General features: G+C 42.7%; 1 protein-coding gene across 1 annotated transcript in view; it reads left to right on the plus strand.

Moving 5' to 3' along the window:
- The window catches only part of LOC143929576 (uncharacterized), a 153,518-nt gene that overhangs the window by 47,025 nt on the left and 87,340 nt on the right, over window positions 1–19,153 (plus strand). Inside the window, exon 7 of the mRNA XM_077453456.1 lies at window positions 7,015–7,476. Coding sequence (XP_077309582.1) covers window positions 7,015–7,476 — 462 coding nt within the window. The remainder of the gene's footprint in view (window positions 1–7,014; window positions 7,477–19,153) is intronic.

Raw genomic sequence — 19,153 nt, forward strand, 5'->3', positions numbered from 1 at the left:
AGTTGCAGCCAAGTCCATCCTCACCACTAGAGGCGCTGATGAACACCTGCTGGTTCTTAGACTCCGCTCCCCAGGGAATCTTATGCTCCAACCCCAGTGGGATCTGTCTCCCATCTGCAGCAGTCAGCCGTAGGGTCCACAACCTTGCGGTGCACTCCTGATCCCTACGGTGTGCACCTGTCACCTCGCCTCAAGGTGACCTGACAGAGGGAAAGGAGCGAGGGTTCAGGCGGCCACATCGCTGGACTGTGGGACAGGTGAGTGTGTGTTTATGAACAGTCAGCAGCTACACCTTTTTGTAGCTGCTGACTTTTAATAAACACAAAAATGGGTGAAACTCCACTTTAACGTAATGCTGGGAAAGCAGGACTCCGTAACCTTTGGCTATATTGAGGCAACGTATGCTGTATTTAGACGAGTAGAGAACCTAGCCACACAGTAGAGTACTTTGATGTATGCGATGGAGCATTGTCCTGCATAAATAGCATGGTCTTCTTGAAAGATGCAGACTTTTCCCCGTACCACTGCTTGAAGAAAGTGTCTTCTAAAAACTGGCAGTGGGTTTGGGATTTTGATTTTCAGTCCATCTTCAACCCGAAAAGGTCAAACCATCTCATCTTTAACCACTTCAGCCCAGAAAGGATTTGACCCTTAATGACCAGGCCGTTTTTTGTGATACGGCACTGTGTCACTTTAACCACTTCAGCTCCGGACCAATAAACACCTTAAGGACCAGAGGTCTTTTTGCAATTTCGCACTGCGCTGCTTTAACTGGTAATTGCGCGGTCATGCAATATTGCACCCAAACGAAATTTGCGTCCTTTTCTTCCCACAAATAGAGCTTTCTTTTGATGGTATTTGATTGCCTCTGCGATTTTTTTTTTTTGCGATATAAATGGAAAAAGAGCGAAAATTTTGAAAAAAAAATATATTTTCTTCTTTTTGTTATAAGAAAAATCGAATAAACTAAATTTTAGTCATACATTGAGGGCAAAATTTATTCAGCCACATGTCTTTAGTAAAAAAAATGTCAATAAGCGTATATTTTTTGGTTTGCGCAAAAGTTATAGCGTCTACAAACTAGAGTACATTTTCTGGAATTTACACAGCTTTTAATTTATGACTGCCGATCTCATTTCTTGAGGTGCTAAAATGGCAGGGCAGTACAAATCCCCCCCAAATTACCCCATTTTGGAAAGTAGACACCCCAAGGAAATTGCTGATGGGTATGTTGAGCCCATTGAATATTTATTTTTTTTGTCCTAAGGGATTGAATAATGACAAAAAAAAAAAAAAAAATTTTTTTTACAAAAATTTGTCACTAAATGATATATTGCTCACACATGCCATGGTTATATGTGGAATTGCACCCCAAAATATATTCCGCTACTTCTCCCGAGTATGGCGATACCATGTGTGTGGGACTTTTTGGGAGTCTAGTCGCGCACGGCACCCCGAAAACCAATCACCACCTTCAGGATTTCTAAGGGTGCAAATTTTTGATTTAACTCCTCACTACCTATCACAGTTTCGAAGGCCATAAAATGCCAAAATAGCACAAAACCCCCCAAAATGACCCCATTTTGGAAAGTAGACACCCCAAGCTATTTACTGAGAGGCATGTTGAGTCCATGGAATATTTTATATTTTGCCACAAGTTGCGGGAATATTACAAACTTTTTTTTTTTGCACCAAGTTGTCACTAAATGATATATTGCTCACACATGCTATGGGCATATGTGAAATGACACCCCAAAATACATTCTGCTGCTTCTCCCGAGTACGGGGATACCACATGTGTGGGACTTTTTGGGAGTCTAGTCGCGCACGGCACCCCGAAAACCAATCACCACCTTCAGGATTTCTAAGGGTGCAAATTTTTGATTTAACTCCTCACTACCTATCACAGTTTCGAAGGCCATAAAATGCCAAAATAGCACAAAACCCCCCCAAATGACCCCATTTTGGAAAGTAGACACCCCAAGCTATTTACTGAGAGGCATGTTGAGTCCATGGAATATTTTATATTTTGCCAAAAGTTGCGGGAATATTACAAACTTTTTTTTTTTTTGCACAAAGTTGTCACTAAATGATATATTGCTCACACATGCTATGGGCAGAAGTCAAATTACACCCCAAAATAAATTCTGCTGCTTCTCCCGAGTACGGGGATACCACATGTGGGGGACTTTTTGGGAGCCTAGCCACGTACGGGACCCCGAAAACCAAGCACTGCCTTCCGGATTTGAATATAAAATGCTATAAAAAACAAACTAACCAGAGTCACCCGTAACACTTATACGGTGATCAGTGGTGAAAGGGTTAACTAGGGGCAATCAGGGGGTTCAAATTTTTATTAGGTAGTATATGGGGGTCCCTGGCGCTATATAAAAACCTGACGGGGAACCTAAATAACTAACTGGCTAACCAGCGTCACCAGTGACACTTATACTGTGATCGCTGGTGAAAGGGGGTGAAAGGGTTAACTAGCAGCAATCAGGGGGTTAAAACCATTATTGGGTAGTATATCGGGGTACCTAGCGCTATAAAAACCTGGCGGTGAACCTAAAAAAATAACTAGCTACCTAGCGACACTAGCGACACTGATGCAGCGTTCAGAAAAATTATCGCTTAGTGACACTGGCAAAAGGGGGTGAAAGGGTTAACTAGCGGAAATCAGGGGGTTAAAACCATTATTGGGTAGTATATCGGGGTACCTAGCGCTATAAAAACCTGGCGGTGAACCTAAAAAAATAACTAGCTACCTAGCGACTGTAGCGACACTAATGCAGCGATCAGAAAAACGATCGCTTAGTGACACTGGCAAAAGGGGGTGAAAGGGTTAACTAGCGGCAATCAGGGGGTTAAAACCATTATTGGGTAGTATATCGGGGTACCTAGCGATATAAAAACCTGGCGGTGAACCTAAAAAAATAACTAGCTACCTAGCGACACATGCAGCGATCAGAAAAATGATCGCTTAGTGACACTGGCAAAAGGGGGTGAAAGGGTTAACTAGCGGCAATCAGGGGGTTAAAAACATTATTGGGTAGTATATCGGGGTACCTAGCGCTATAAAAACCTGGCGGTGAACCTAAAAAAATAACTAGCTACCTAGCGACTGTAGCGACACTAATGCAGCGATCAGAAAAACGATCGCTTAGTGACACTGGCAAAAGGGGGTGAAAGGGTTAACTAGCGGCAATCAGGGGGTTAAAAACATTATTGGGTAGTATATCGGGGTACCTAGCGATATAAAAACCTGGCGGTGAACCTAAAAAAATAACTAGCTACCTAGCGACACTAGCGACACATGCAGCGATCAGAAAAATGATCGCTTAGTGACACTGGCAAAAGGGGGTGAAAGGGTTAACTCTAGGGGCAATCAGGGGGTTAAATCTTTATTGGGGGGTGATAGGGGGCTACCCTGGACCTAACACTAACTGTCCTGACAGTTTTTACTGTCACAACTGACACTGAATGCATTGATCAGTAAAGAAATGATCAATGCAATCAGTGACACTGTGACTGGGGGGGGAGGGGGGGCGGGGGGGGATCGGGGGGCGATCGGGGGGGGATCGGGGGGGGGATCGGGGGGGGGGGTTTGTGTGCCTGTGTGTACCTACATGTCAGTGTAGTGTTGGTGCACACTTACTTTTACTCTTCTCCTCGTAGTCCGGTCAAAAAGACCGCCCCGAGGAGAATGACATCACTTCCTCCTTCCTGTGTAAACAATACACAGGGGATGAAGCTTCTCATTGGCCAGGAGCGATCCAGAGGGGGTGGCCGAAAACCAACGGCCATCCCCTCATCACGGAGCGCTCCTGGACCGAATCGGACCGCCGTAAACAGCGGGAGGGGGTCCGATCGGACCCCCCACCCGCTGGAAGGCAATCACGTAGATGTACGTGATTGTGCCTGCCTGTGCCATTGTGCTGACGTACAATGGCAATACGGCGGTCCTCAAGTGGTTAACTGAAAATTGCGCGGTCATACGATGTTGTACCCAAACAAAATTGACGTCCTTTTTTTCCCACAAATAGAGCATTCTTTTGGTCGTATTTGATCACCTCTGCATTTTTAATTTTTTGCACTATAAACAAAAAAAATTGTGAAATTTTGAAAAAAAAAAACAATATTTTTTTGCTTTTTGCTATAATAAATATCCCCCCCCCCCCCAAAATATAAAAAAACTAATTTTTTCCTCAGTTTAGGACGATATGTATTCTTCTACATATTTTTGCCGAAAAAAATGGCAATATGCGTATATTGATTGGTTTGCGCAAAAGTTATAGAGTCTACAATATAGGGGATATATTCAGGCTATTTTTTTTTTTTGTACTAGTAATGGCAGCGATCTGCTATTGTTATTAGGTCTGCGACATTGCGGCAGACAGATCGGCACTTTTGAAACTTTTTTGGGACCTATGACATTTACAGTGGGGATCGAAAGTTTGGGCACCCCAGGTAAAAATGTGTATTAATGTGCATAACGAAGCCAAGGAAAGATGGAAAAATCTCCAAATGGCATAAAATTACAGATTAGACATTCTTATAATATGTCAAAAAAAGTTAGATTTTATTTCCATCATTTACACTTTCAAAATTACAGAAAACAAAAAAATGGTGTCTGCAAAAGTTTGGGCACCCTGCAGAGTTAATATCTTGCACTGCCCCCTTTGGCAAGTATCACAACTTGTAAACACTTTTTGTAGCCAGTCAAGAGTCTTTCAATTCTTGTTTGAGGTATCTTTGCCCATTCTTCCTTACAAAAGTGTTCCAGTTCTTTGAGATTTCTGGACTGTCTGTCACGCACTGCTCTTTTAAGGTCTATACATAGATTTTCAATAATGTTGAGGTCAGGAGATTGTGAAGGCCATGGCAAAACCTTCAGTTTATGCCTCTTGATGTAATCTCCCGTGGATTTTGAGGTGTGTTTAGGATCATTATCCATTTGTAGAAGCCATCCTCTCTTTAACTTCCGCTTTTTCACAGATTGCATCAAGTTACCATCCAAAATTTGCTGAAATTTTATTGAATCCATTTTTCCTTCTACTCGTGAAATGTTCCCTGTGCCACTGGCTGCAATACAACCCCAAAGCATGATTGATCAACCCCCATGCTTAACAGTTGGACAAAGGTTCTTTTCATTAAATTCTGTGCCCTTTCTTCTCCAAACGTACCTTTGCTCATTCCGGTCAAAAAGTTCTATTTTAACCTCATCGGTCCACAAAGCTTGTTTCCAAAATGCCTCAGGCTTGTCTATATGTTCATTTGCAAAGTTCAAACGCTGATTTTTGTGGTGAGGACATAGAAGAGGTTTTCTTCTGATGACTCTTCCATGTAGACCATATTTGTACAAGTAGCTCTTTATAGTGGAATAGTGTACCACAACTCCAGTGTCTGCCAGATCTTTCTGGAGGGATCATGCAGTCAAACGTGGGTTTTGAATTGCTTTTCTCACAATCCTGCGAGCTGTTCTGTCTGATATTTTTCTTGGTTTTCCAGATCTTGCTTTAACTTCCACTGTTCCTGATGACTGCCATTTCTTAATTACATTCCGAACAGAGGATATTGACATCTGAAAACGCTTTGCTATCTTCTTATAGCCTTCTCCAGCTTTGTGAGTGTCAACTAGTTTCAGTTTTCTAGACAACTGCTTAGAAGAACCCATGGTGCTGATTGTTGGGGCAAGGTCAGATGAGTCTGGCCATTTAAAACCTTTGAGATTGACATCACCTGGTCTTCCCAGACGATGATTGAGAACAATCCATGACACTGGCAGGTCTCAGCTTTGCAAAGGGGGCAGTGCATGCTATAAATTCTGTAATTTTGAAAGTGTAAATGATGGAAATAAAATCTAACTTTTTTTGACATATTATAAGAATGTCCAATCTGTAATTTGATGCCATTTGGAGATTTTTCCATCTTCCTTGGCTTCGTTATGCACATTAATACACATTTTTACCTGGGGTGCCCAAACTTTTGATCCCCACTGTATACAGCGATCAGAGCTAAAAATAGCCATTGATTACTGTATAAATGTCACTGGCAGGGATTAACACTAGGGGGTGATCAAGGGGTTAATGTGTATGATTCTAACTGTGGGGGGATAGGATTGCCTGAAGGAGGAGACATATCACTGTTCATACTTAGTATGAACAAAAGATCAGTCTCCTCTCTCCTGACAGAACGGAGATCTGTCTGTTTATAAATCTCCATTCTGTCTCTCTCAGGAATGATCGCATGTTTCAGGCGACCATCGCACCACCACTGGCTCTGTTGTCACATCAGCGTCGTGCGGGTGCCCCCTAGTAGTCTTAAAGCGCCCAACGTATAGCTATTCCAATTTGCCCAGGAGAGCCAACCTGCAGCAGTATAACTGCGGGAGCTGTTCGTCTAGTGGTTAATAATACCAGCCCATACCAGTGCTCCATCTCCACCTTGCTGGCTTCTGAGTTGAAGTTGGGTTTTGAGCGCGTTACTGATCCAGCCTGTGGCTGGATTCGAAAAAATCTGTCTTTAGATATGTCTTGTTCAGTGGTGGTCGGGTTTCAGCCTTCTTTACCTTGGCCATGTCTCTGAGCACTGCACACCTTGTGCTTCTTGGCACTCCAGGTAGGTTGCAGTTCTGGAATATGACAGCACCGGAGGATAACGGGTTCCTGGTAGCTTCATGTTTGATTCTTCTCACATCTTTGGCAGTTGATTTGCGTATTTTTTTCTTAACGTGTCTCTTCTGAGAGTGTTGACTATTTTCAACAAAACTTTTGATGGTTCTGTAATCACTCCCCAATATTTTAGCAATTTCAAGAGTGTTGCATCCTTCTGAAAAACTTCTTACAATTTTTGACTTTTCAGAGTCAGTTAAATCTCTTTTTTTGGCCCATTTTGCCCAAGAAAAAGAAGCTTCCTAATAATTATGCACACCTTGATATATGGTGTGGATCTCTTTATGGTGTATGGAGGAATATGGAATGGAAATGTATTTTACTCTTTCTCATTGTTTTCTAGGTGTACCTTCTCTATCTGAGATCTCAGGGGATCAATATATTCCTCAAATGAAGAGAACGACTCTAACCTGTCAGATAACAAATTTCAGACAACAAGAAATCCAGATAAATGTATATCTGAAAAGATGCCATGAAATTAAAAGACAGCTTATTGCCTCCTGGGATTCCACAGACCAGACACCATCCAATAAATCTATTAAAGACTCATCGACAGCTGGAGACCAGAGGGACAATAAAGTCCATTCTCTGCCTCTTCTAGAAAAAGGTGATGGAAGCCGTACATTACCTGTGCAAATGGATGTTAAGATGACAAAATCCTGGACTGGAATGTACAACTGTCTCTGCTCCATTACTATAACCCCGAGTGCAGATACAGATGAAGGTGCGGCGCTCTCTGTAGAAGTGGAACACGCTTCTCTGCAATCGCCCATCTCTGTATACAGAACTCTGACTATGTACAAAGGTAAGTAGTGGTCATGTTGTAGGTACTGAAATTGCTTAAAAGAGAACTGAGGTCACAGCATACACTTTCCTTTTACAGCATCAGCATTGTAATAAGAATACAAACAATAATGCTGTATATATGCACACATGTGTTTGTACTGGGAGTGCCCTGCACAGCGTTCTCCCAGGACAGGGGACCAGACTCTCCACAAGAGCCCCGGGTCCTGTACTAACATTCAGGAACTGGGATGCCAGGATCCTCATCAGCTGATTACTGTGCAGCACACTCATGTTTTTTTTTTTCTCCTCTTAAATAGAGAAAAAGATGCATTCTATACTAGAGAAGAAAAATATAAAAAGAAACAACATGTGTTGAAAAAAATAAATACAAATAAATAATTAAAAATAAATAAAAAAAAAGATAAACTATGAAGATCAGGGTTTGATCTACGTCTGTATTGAGGTTGGAGTTAGGGTCAAGCTAAGGGTAAGTGGATTTTAGGGAGGAATAAAATAAAATAACATTTTTGTTAATTAGCATCAGTATGTTTTAAGTAGGATAAAAAAATGCCAGGTTCTGGACCCACCTATGAGTACAAATGACATCCACATGTGTGATATTACTGCAATTACCAGAAGCAGGAGAGTTTACTTTGGGCTTTTCTTTGGTAGAAGGTTATGGTAACAGCAAGAAATATACAGTATATTTTTCTAACTATTTTGTGCCAGCTTTCCCTTAATAATAAAAAAAAAAATGGTGATATCCATTACCATTTACCACCAAATAAAACCCCAATCTGTGTTAAAAAAAATGCAGTCTAACTCATCTGGATACACAAAGTAGTTGGGTTGATGTGCGCAGTTATACTAACACATGTCGTCCCCTCCTCTTTCCTGACCTGCCCGGCTGCATGCTCACATAAGGGTCTGGTATGGATTTCGGGGGGGGGGGGGGAACCAATGGCGCTTTTTAAAAAGAAATTTCAATAGCCAAGTGCTGGCAATTGTAACCACTGTAGAATGTTTTATGCATCCTACAGATGCACCACAGGCACATTAAGGGGACCCCCCCAGGTACTATATTTAAAGGATGTTTTCATTTTTGTTGCACTTAAAGTAATTATTAAAATCACTGCTCTTAAAACAAAAACAAAAAAAAACAATCGTTTTAAAAATTTATTTTCATTCTTTTTTTTATTGACACATGTCCCCCAGGGTAGTACCCATACCCCATAGCCCTTTTTTGACCAATTACATGCATATAAGCCTTTAAAATGAAGACTTTTGATTTTCTATGTTCGTGTCCCATAGACTTTAATAGAGTTTGTATGTTCGGTAGAACTTTTTCCCTGTTCAAGGTATTCTAGTGTGAACTGAATTGGGGGGGGGGGGGGTTAGTTCAGCCCATCACTAGTTATAGGTAACACCGAAGGAGGAGCTCTGTGATAGATGGAGAACCAGGAGAGAGCAGAGTCTTGAAGACCAAGAGTGGAGTGGGATGGTCAACTGTATCAAAGGCTGCAGAGAGGTCTAGTAGTATGGAGTAGTGGCCACTGGTTTTATCAGTTAGTAGATAATTGGTGAGTTTCAGTAGGACGGTTTCAGTGGAGTGTAGTAAGCGAAAACCGGACTGTAAGGGGTCAAAATGGTTGGTGTAAGTGAAAGCGGAGCTAAGACGGTTGTAGACTAAGCATTCTAAAGGTTTTGACACAAACGGGAGCAAGGAGATGGGTCTTAAGTTGTTCAGGCTGGTGGGGTCCAGTGAGTGCTTTTTAACTATGTGGGTGATCAGGGCATGTTTTAGAGGGGAGGGGGAGATGCCAGTGGAGAGGGAGAGACTGAAGATGTGAGTGAGGGAGCATAGAATAGAAGAGGGTGACTGTAGTAGATGTGAGGGAACAGGATCCAAGGGACAGGTGGTAAGGCTTCTGAGTAAACTTTAGTGACCTTTTTGGTTAAAGTAGCAAGATCAAAAGAGGAAAGTGTTGAGAGTGGATTTGTACAGGGTATGTCAAGTAGTGTAGATATCTGTGCAGTGGAGATGCCCCCACAAATTCCATCAATCTTGATTTTAAAGTGATTTGACAATCTTGTGAGCAGTGAGCGGGTTACTGGGAGTTGATGGTGGTGGAGAATGTAGAGAGTTAAAAGTAGAGAAGAGTCTAGAGGACAGAGTATTAATGAGAGTGACAAAGTAGGCTTGTTTGGCAGCATGGAGGAAGGAATTGTATTTGAAGAATTCAGATTTATATTGGGTGAATGCATGCTGGGATTTGGTTTTACGCCACACTAGCTCCAGTTTACACGCTATGTCTCTTAAGGTCTCTGGTATCGTCAATCTGCCAAGGTTGTAATGGTCGGGGGCTGATGTGTTGTGTAGTGAGATGAGTAAGAGAAAGAGTGGGGGAAAACACTGCGCTATAACTAAATGTAAAACAAAAAAAGCAGCTGCCAACACTTAAAACAAACAAAGTTCCACAATCAAAAGGTAAAAAATAGTGTAGCGCTTCTGTAATAGTGAATGTGATCAACACATACACAAAAAATTCCAAATAAATGGTCACATGAGAAAGTCCATATACATAAAACAAAGTCCAATGGAATGGGTATGAGCTTCCGTGATGTAACTGGTACAAAGATGGTTAGGCCATTTCAAGGAAAGAGAGGGATCTTGCTAAACAGATATACCCATGTAAAACAGCTTGTCTGTAGACATCAGGGAAGTAAATAAATACTCTTACCAACTGTGTTGGACTCACACGGTCATATGACAGTTGAGTCTGTAAAAGCTTTACAGACTCAACTGTCATATGACCGTGTGAGTCCAACACAGTTGGTAAGAGTATTTATTTACTTCCCTGATGTCTACAGACAAGCTGTTTTACATGGGTATATCTGTTTAGCAAGATCCCTCTCTTTCCTTGAAATGGCCTAACCATCTTTGTACCAGTTACATCACGGAAGCTCATACCCATTCCATTGGACTTTGTTTTATGTATATGGACTTTCTCATGTGACCATTTATTTGGAATTTTTTGTGTATGTGTTGATCACATTCACTATTACAGAAGCGCTACACTATTTTTTACCTTTAGATGAGTAAGAGAGTCCGGTGTAGATGAAAGTGAATTGTTGCAGACAGAAGTGTTCAGGTCAGGGCAAGACAGGGGTGAGATTTTGTCATAGAGGTGGTCAGTTGCACAATAGAAAATAGAAGGGTTAAAGTGGCAAAGGTTTCTGTGGGTAACTGTTTTCTGCTCGGAGGGACAGGTGGCTGGAGACAAGGACATTGGGAAAGTGATGAGTCTGTGGTCAGAGAGAGGAAAGGGGGTGTTGGTGAGGTTGTAGGGGGTGCAAATATGGCAAAAAACAAAGTCAAGGGTATTACCATCAGAGTGAGTGGAGTACTGTGTCCATTGTGTTTGGTCAAAGGATGAGGTTAAGTTTAAAATGTGGGATGTAGCTGGGCTGTTAACGTTAGTTGGGATGTTAAAATCACCAAGAATGATGATGGGTATTTTAGTGGAGAGGAGTAAGTAGGATACCCAGGCAGAGAAGTCATCAAGGAAGTGTGACACCGGTCCAGGAGGCTGATGGATCACTGCAATCCCTAGGGAAATTGGAGAAAACAGACAGAGTGTGTCTCAAAATAAGAGAAGGATAGAGGGGGAGGGGCAGGAAGGACTTGGAAGGGGCTCAGTGGGTATAAAAGCAAACCAACTCCATCTCCATTCCATCCCCTAGGTTTAGTGAGGAAGTCCAATGGAGACCTCCATGGGAGAGAGCTACGTGCAAAGCAGAATCTGACTATTGAAGTCATGTTTCTGTGATTGCAAAAAGGTTAAGGGAGTGGGAGACAAAAAGCTAATGGACAGAAGTGAGCTTGTTGCAGACAGAGCAGGCATTCCGCAGGGCACATGGGAAAGGGGGGGGTAGTTCTTGGGATCAAGTTAAGACTGAGAAGACTGCAGGTGATGGTGGAGGGTGCCGGGTATTGGGGTGGGACACTGGAGGACCAGGATTAGGGGAGATCTCCCCAGAGGTTAGGAGAAGGAGGAGGGTGAGAAAAGATGGGAGTGGGATGTGTATGAGTGCACATACTTCTCTGTCCTGGTGTGGGTCAGCAGGTGGGTTAAGTATTAGCAGTGAGGGTGATCTGTACAAGTTTTGGGGTGGCGAAGAGGGAAAAAGAAATGAGAATTTGAAAGCAGAGGATACTAGTATGAGGAGGCAGAGTAGAGGGGGCATATTAAAGGGTAAAGTGGATAGGATTAAGACTTTTAAAATGCCTTCCAAAGTGGTGGTGTATAGAGGTCAACCGATATGGGTTTTTCTCTGGCCGATGCTGATATTTAGAAATCGGGCCAGCCAATGGCCAATATATAATGCCAAATTTTGCGACGATATTTTAAGCCGATTTATCTTTTTTTGGCAGGTGGCACTGGTTGCCACTGGCAGGTCGAACTGCCAGTTGGTGCTGGCAGGTGGTACTGGCAGGTGGCACTGATTGGCACTGGCAGGTGGCACTTGCATTTGGCACTGATAGGTGGCATTGGTTGGCACTTGCAGCTGGCACTGGTTGGCACTGGCAGGTGGCATTGGTTGAAACTGTCAGTTTTAGTTACACTATATGTAACTGAATGCAGAGACCAGCTGTCAGAATTCAGCCGGATGTCGGGGGTGAGCAGGGCCCTGCAGTTATCAAACACCAGCTAATGATTGAGCTGCGTAAAGTGGGCAGGGCCACATACATGTAGCGGCCTGCCCAGATCCCATTGGCTGGTGTTTAAAATCTGGGTTCCGCCCACCCCCGACATCATGCTGAATTCTGAGAGCTCCCCTCTCTGCATTCAGTTGCAAATCAGTTTCACACACTGAGCACACAGCTGCTCAGTGTGTGAAACTATCAGTGGAGTGTGGGGAAGGGAGGTAATTGGACGATTTTTGCACAAAAATCGGCCAATGACGATTTCTCAAAGTGGAGCAGAGCTCTTTGTGGTCTTATCTTGCTGCTTTCATTATCCTGCTTTAGTTAAACTGCTGTGTTTACCTGCTAATTACTCCTGCAGAAAAATTACTCATTGGCAGAAAAATTGCTCAGCCTGAACCCGCTGTCTCTGACTTCCCCCAGAGGCTCCACTAAAATTAAAAGGTAGTTGCTTTTGTAAAGTTGATCTGAATAAGAACTCCACTATGATAAATTTCATCTCTTCGGAGCATTGCGTTCCCAAGAAACTCCATATCACAAAAGGCTCCTTTCACTAAACTATAAGGAGTATTAAAGTGGTTGTAAACCCTAACAAACCACTTTGACCTACAGGTAAGCCTAGATTAAGGCTTACCTGTTGGCCCAAGAAATATCGCCTAAACCTATACGGTTTAGGAGATATTTAGCTGAAGACAGCCACCGCTGTCTATGGCGCATGCGCCGTAGACAGCGGCGCGCAGGCGCACTGGGTAAGCCACAGATCGCGGGTGTGGGAGTGACGTCATCGCTGCTCCGGCGAATCACAGCGCCAGAGCAGCAAGACCCACGGAGACCCACCAAGAAGATGGACGCTCGGAAATACAGGGGACAGCGGTGACTTCGCTGGCTCCTGTGTCATGTAAGTGACACATAATGGACTACTATGTGATGCATAGTAGTCCATTATGCTTTTCCTTTGCAGGGAATCAAAGAGGAAGTAAACACATCAGGGTTTACTTCCTCTTTAAGTATGTGATCAAGGCAGACTCAAAACAGAGGCTTAAAGTGGTTGTAAACCCTTACAAACCACTTTAACCTACAGGTAAGCCTAGATTAAGGCTTACCTGTAGGTCCAAGAAATAATCTTCTAAACCTACTCGGTTTAGGAGATATTTGCCAAAACACAGGCACCGCTGTGCACTGAGTGCGCCACTGTCAACGACGATATGCTGAGAGTTGCGGCTCCCATGCGCATGCGCGGGAGTGACGTCATCGCGGCTTCGTCGAATGACAGTGGCGGAGCAGCGAGACCCACCGAGAAGATGGATGCTCCTGACTACAGGGGACAGCGGTGACTTCGCTGGCTCCTGTGTCAGGTAAGTGACACATAACGGACTACTATGCGATGCGATGCGATGCATAGTAGTCCATTATGCTTTACCTTTGCAGGGAATCAAAGAGGAAGTAAACCCATCAGAGTTTACTTCCTCTTTAAAAGACTCTAAAATAAAATGAATAAACGCAAATATACGCAGTACTGCCCCACATGATGGGATTGAAACCACAAAACATTTATTATAATCCCCCAAAAAACAAAACTTGCAGCTCCCTGGTGCTCAGGATTTTTGTCTTTTCTGCTCCCTAGAATAATCTGTGTAATAAAAAAAGTCTGTAAAAATTAAAATAAAATAGTTAGATTAGGAATTGATCAAGGTCAGTGTTAGTGAGCGGGTCAGTGTTCATGTGTTTTAGGTAGGATTTAAAAAAAATTTTTACATTTAGTGTCAACATAAGTGTCAGTGGTTATGAAGATTTTGGTTACCACTTGGCCAAGACTTTTTTTTTTATAAGACTTCCCATCAGTGTTTCATTATACTGTATCTCATGGTCTATACAAAGTTTTTATCTGGAATTACAATAAATGTTTCGTGGTTTTAATCATATTGTGTGGTCTTGATATGGTACTGCATAGATTATAGTTTGTCCATGAGCTCCTATTTTGAGCCTGACTTTATTATATTCTTCTGATAAGAAAATGATATTATAATATTGAAAAGTATAAGATGGTAGGCACCTATAGTGCAAGACAGAAGAGAAATGGTGCAGTATTTATTACCAAATCCCTTCATCAAGGTTACCAAATCTATTTGTAATTTGTTCTGTATACAAGAGACTTTGACAAGTAACACATTTATTTATTTTCAGATGATAAACCCAGTTTATGGAGAAGATGTAAGAAGTATGTTATTAAATGAATCTGTAAAAAGTTTATGGAGCAAACCTTTTTGGGATCTACTGTACTACCATAGTGGAGTCCTGGACATATCACAGACTGTAAAGGTGGACAATGGAATTTATTTTTTATTTTTCAAGGGTTGGCTTTATTACCAGTTTGTTACTTTCAGTTACAGGGCCACATGGAATCAACGTTTTCCACTGAGCAGTAAAGCATTGCTTTTAAAATTCTTCCATGGCTGCCTAACTGATTGGTGTCCCCACTCAGCCCAGATACAATCATACGGAATGGTTCCTGAATAAGAGTGGCCCCAGTACTCAGCAGCTACCCTGGCAGCCCAGTAATGCAGAGCCAACAGCATCCCAATATGGCAGGGTACTCAGTCATGCATCACAGTGGCTCCAGCTCACAGCCGGCAAGCCAAGTCACAGATCTCTCCCATGAAAGGATTGCTCTGGATGTAGCCTCCCTGCTCTCCCCCACTATTACGGATGCAGTACAGAAAGCAATATTAACCTGCATGGAGCAAATCAAAAAGGAGTTGAGTGAGCACTTCCAGCTCTTATCTGAGGCAGAGCACAGGGTCTCATCCATGGAAGACAAGCTCCTGAAAACACAAGGTATGATCCAACAGCTCTCTAAGATTCAAAAGTTCATTATGCAGAAAATAGAGGACTTAGAAAACCGATCAAGGCACAACATGCAAATTACTGACCTTCCTGAATCATATAAGGTGAGCTCATTATTGGATATTTGTTCTGTGCATCAGAAGCCCTGTGAAGCCCTGAGTATGAAACAGCCTTGCATGGCTGAAAAAGCTCATCGTCTGGGAGCCCCCTTGGTCAATCAAACACCCAGACCAATGATCATGAAATGCTTAAACTGCGTGGATAAACTTGCCACACTTTTACATCTCCGCCATGCACATGCACGACAGTCACAATATTCTATTATTTGTGGACTACTCCCAGGAAATGTCCCAAAGGCAAAAAGTCTTCCAACAAGTGTGTTCTTCCCTCTTTTTAAATGCATACAATTCACCCTATCATACCCAGCTATACTATATCTTTGCTTGTCCAATGGAGAACGACTAGCCTTCAAATCTCCTTCTGAGGCAGAGTCCCTTTTACTGTCCCTCAACTCAGAAACCCACAACAACCCAGCTGCTTGAGACTTGGGCCCTCTTTGTCCTATGGAGAAACATAGCCCCAAGAAGAACCCACCCAATTGACCCAAGATGTATTCACATGGTAGTCAGTCAAAACCCAGCTGACCACAGCCCACCTGCTTACGAACATGGATCGTCTCATTGGAATACAGTCTATAAAGCTATCCACTGATCTCACAGAAAGAAAACTGCTATCACAATATAAAGAGGCTAGCACATGCCTTAAGGAAGCCCAGAGATCCCTCTTCCTTCACAATTTCTGGGACCAAGAAGCCAATTTCATTTATGGGATCACTTCATATTCTAAGGATCCACTGTTTCTTATTCAGCTATTACTCCCCACTGGTCCCATCTCCCTCAAAATGCCTAGAGGACCCTACTGGCCCCTTTCATTAAACTCACACCTGTATGCTGGTTGTGTTTGGATCCATACTCCAAAAATGGACTTCCTCTATGGCACCCACCATCTCAGATATAATAGATGAGCTGACAACCTTGCTCTATACAATGAAACTTGACATGGACCTTTGCTCTTCACTTCTCTCCATATTTTTTAAAATAAGTGTCAAATGTTTTTCTTTACATCAACCTCCACGAAAAGGTTGCCCTAATGTCTTCCCTCCAGTTCACCGGAAGACCTCTTGCTGCCACCTTACACACGAGTGATCGGTAGTATAACCCCAGGTTGCTTCTATTTTTGTATAATGTTTTAATGGTTTGTCTGTTATATTATTGTCTCTCCACTCCACCCTCCTCTTCCCCTTGCCCCATTTCCCTTCACTTCATTGTCGGGGGCGGGGGGCATCCCTAGAGAGACCTTATCTCCATCCAAGCCTAAGTGTTTTGCTTAGATCAACCAACCAAAATAGATCTTGTAAAGTGAGTTAACTAATTTGACTGTTATGGGGAGTGTTTTTTTTTTATATTAAGCTTGTAAAACTCAATAAACTGTTTTTTTTTTTAAAGTTAATTATTTTAATATTCCTACATTCCTACATTTTGCTCTATATTGAGGTAATATTTTTGACAACATACAATCATCACACTTTTTCCTTCTGCCTTTTCAGCCCTCACTACCAGTCACCCATTACCTAGTACCACTATGGATGGGAATTTATATATTTTATTAAAAAAAAATTTTTTTAGCAGCTATTGGCTCTCAATTACGTTGGGTGTCACCATGATATGAATTCAGGCACATACATTTTTATTATACCAGACCTGCCTTCTGTTTATCCCCTTGGTCCATATGGATCTCCCCACAGCTCCCGGGATAGACGTCTTCAAGTGACCCCTTTTCCCAAGCGCAATGATTCTAATGCCGTGTACACACGATCGCACATTCCGACAACAAAATCCATGGGATTTTTTCTGACGGATGTTGGCTTAAACTTGTCTTGCATACACACGGTCACACAAATGTTGTCGAAAATTGCGACCATCAAGAGCGCGGTGACTTACAACATGTACGACAACCCGTGAAAAAATGAAGTTCAATAAGCCAGTGGGGCTATTAGGAAAGGGTCCGTCCGCTGGTAAAATCCATCATTTGGCGTGCAGTGCTGAGGTCCACCAGCAGGTGTCTCCTGGCAGTTTGTAACTGTCAGGAGAGACTTTCCCTGCTGGTGTTGTGTAATCATTGGGCCGCAGTACTGGCGTCCACCAGCGGATGGATCCTGGCAGTAGAGAGCAGGCAACACTTCCTACGCTCAGGTGTTACTTGAGGACAATTACTGCAGTCTTATAAATACCTGGCAAGCCCACATGCTTGCCTTGGTATCTCTCTCCCTGGGCCCTGACCTTGAGCCTGCATCTGACCTGACCTGATCTATTCCGATCCCATCCTGGACCTGTCCCTCCTGTTTGCCTTGGATCCCTGCTCTGCAGCCCATCCATCCATCCTCACCCTGTCTTGTTTATTCCCCATCCTTACCCATCTGCTGACCCCTCTGTGTATGACCTAAGCCTGGCTTTTGTCACGATTCCAGTATTTCCCATTATTTGTATATACCATTATTGTTTGTGGGTTTGGGTTGGTTGTGCACTGTTATATTCACTTACTTGTCACCTATGTAAATAAACACCATTATTATTCACTTACATGTGTTTCTGTTTTCCTCTGTGCAGTCCACACAATCTGGTCACACCTGTTCATGACAGGGGCTCTTCTGCTTGTTTCGAAGAATGCGTTTGTGCGTCGGAGTTGTGTACACACGATCGGAATTTACGACAACGGATTTTGTTTTTGAAAATTTTGTTTGTCGGAAATTCCGACGGAAAATATCCGATGGAGCGTGCACACGGTCGGGATTTCCGACAACAAGGTCCCATCGAACATTTGTTGTCGGAAATTCTGACCGTGTGTAAGCGGCATAAGGCTGATTTTGTAAGTATAGAAGCTAGGTTCCTCTGCCTCGTTCAATGATTTCAGTGTTACTATTGTCTAATTTTAAGTATTTCACCTCCGTAACATCTCTAAAATTTGCCCATTTTTAACAACTGAAACCACCAAGTTCCTCATTCACTCCCTTGTTATCTCTCGCCTTGACTATTGCAACTCCCTTCCTTCTCATTGGCCTGCCTCTCCATAGGCTCCTCCCCTCTTCAGTCTATCATGAATGCTGCTGCCAGACTTATCCACCTTACCTTTCCAACTGCTCAGTGTCTGCCAATCCTCTCCTCCAATCCCTACACTGGCTCCCATTCAGTGTCTGCCAATCCTCTCCTTCAATCCATGCACTGGCCCCCAATCACCCAGCGAATTAAATTCAAAATACTAACCGCAACATACAAAGCCATTCACAACTCTGCCCCGAGCTACATCACCAATCTTGCCTCCAAATATCACCCAAATCGTCCTCTCCACTCTTCTCAAGACCTCCTACTCTTAAGCTTCCTCGTCTCCTCCTCCCATGCTCGTCTCCACGATTTCTCCAGAGCCTCTCCAATCCTCTGGAACTCGCTACCTCCACTGGTCTGGCTATCCCCTATTCTTGCTACCTTCAGGCTATCCCTGAAAACTCATCTATTCAGGGAAGCCTATCACGTCTCCAACTAATCTCCTACCACTTCCATCAGCTCATTCCCCACATTTATAACCTTTTGTACCACCTGCCCCACCCTATTAGATTGTAAAGCTCTTCTGAGCAGGGCCCTCTTAAGCCTCTTGTATTTTATTGTATTGTAACTGTATTGTCTCCTTTTATATTGTAAAGCACTGCGTAAATTGTTGGTGCTATATAAATCCTGAATAATAATAGTAGTAATAAAGTATAGATATATTCCTTATACTGATGTTTTACTTTATAGATATTTTTGATGCATCTAGTCCAGTGTCTAGTGAGGAAGCGAATAATGTTTTGCAAAACATGTCACGTTGATTGGATGCACCTTCTTATATATGTTATCAAATAATACTGTATATATATATATATATATATATATATATAATCATATCTCTGCGCAAATAGTCCAATTATATTTTTTTAAGTTAAATCTGCATGCTGTTTCCCTCAGAGATAGTGGCCTCTCCAGAAAAAGGCATACAAGCTGTGCTGCTCAGTACTTTCAGTCTAAACGGGCTTTCTAGCTGTGGTGCAAACCTG

This window comes from Lithobates pipiens, unplaced genomic scaffold, assembly GCF_037356315.1.
Source record: "Lithobates pipiens isolate NorthernLeopardFrog02 unplaced genomic scaffold, aLitPip1_a1.2 Scaffold_24, whole genome shotgun sequence".
Lineage (NCBI taxonomy): Eukaryota > Metazoa > Chordata > Amphibia > Anura > Ranidae > Lithobates > Lithobates pipiens.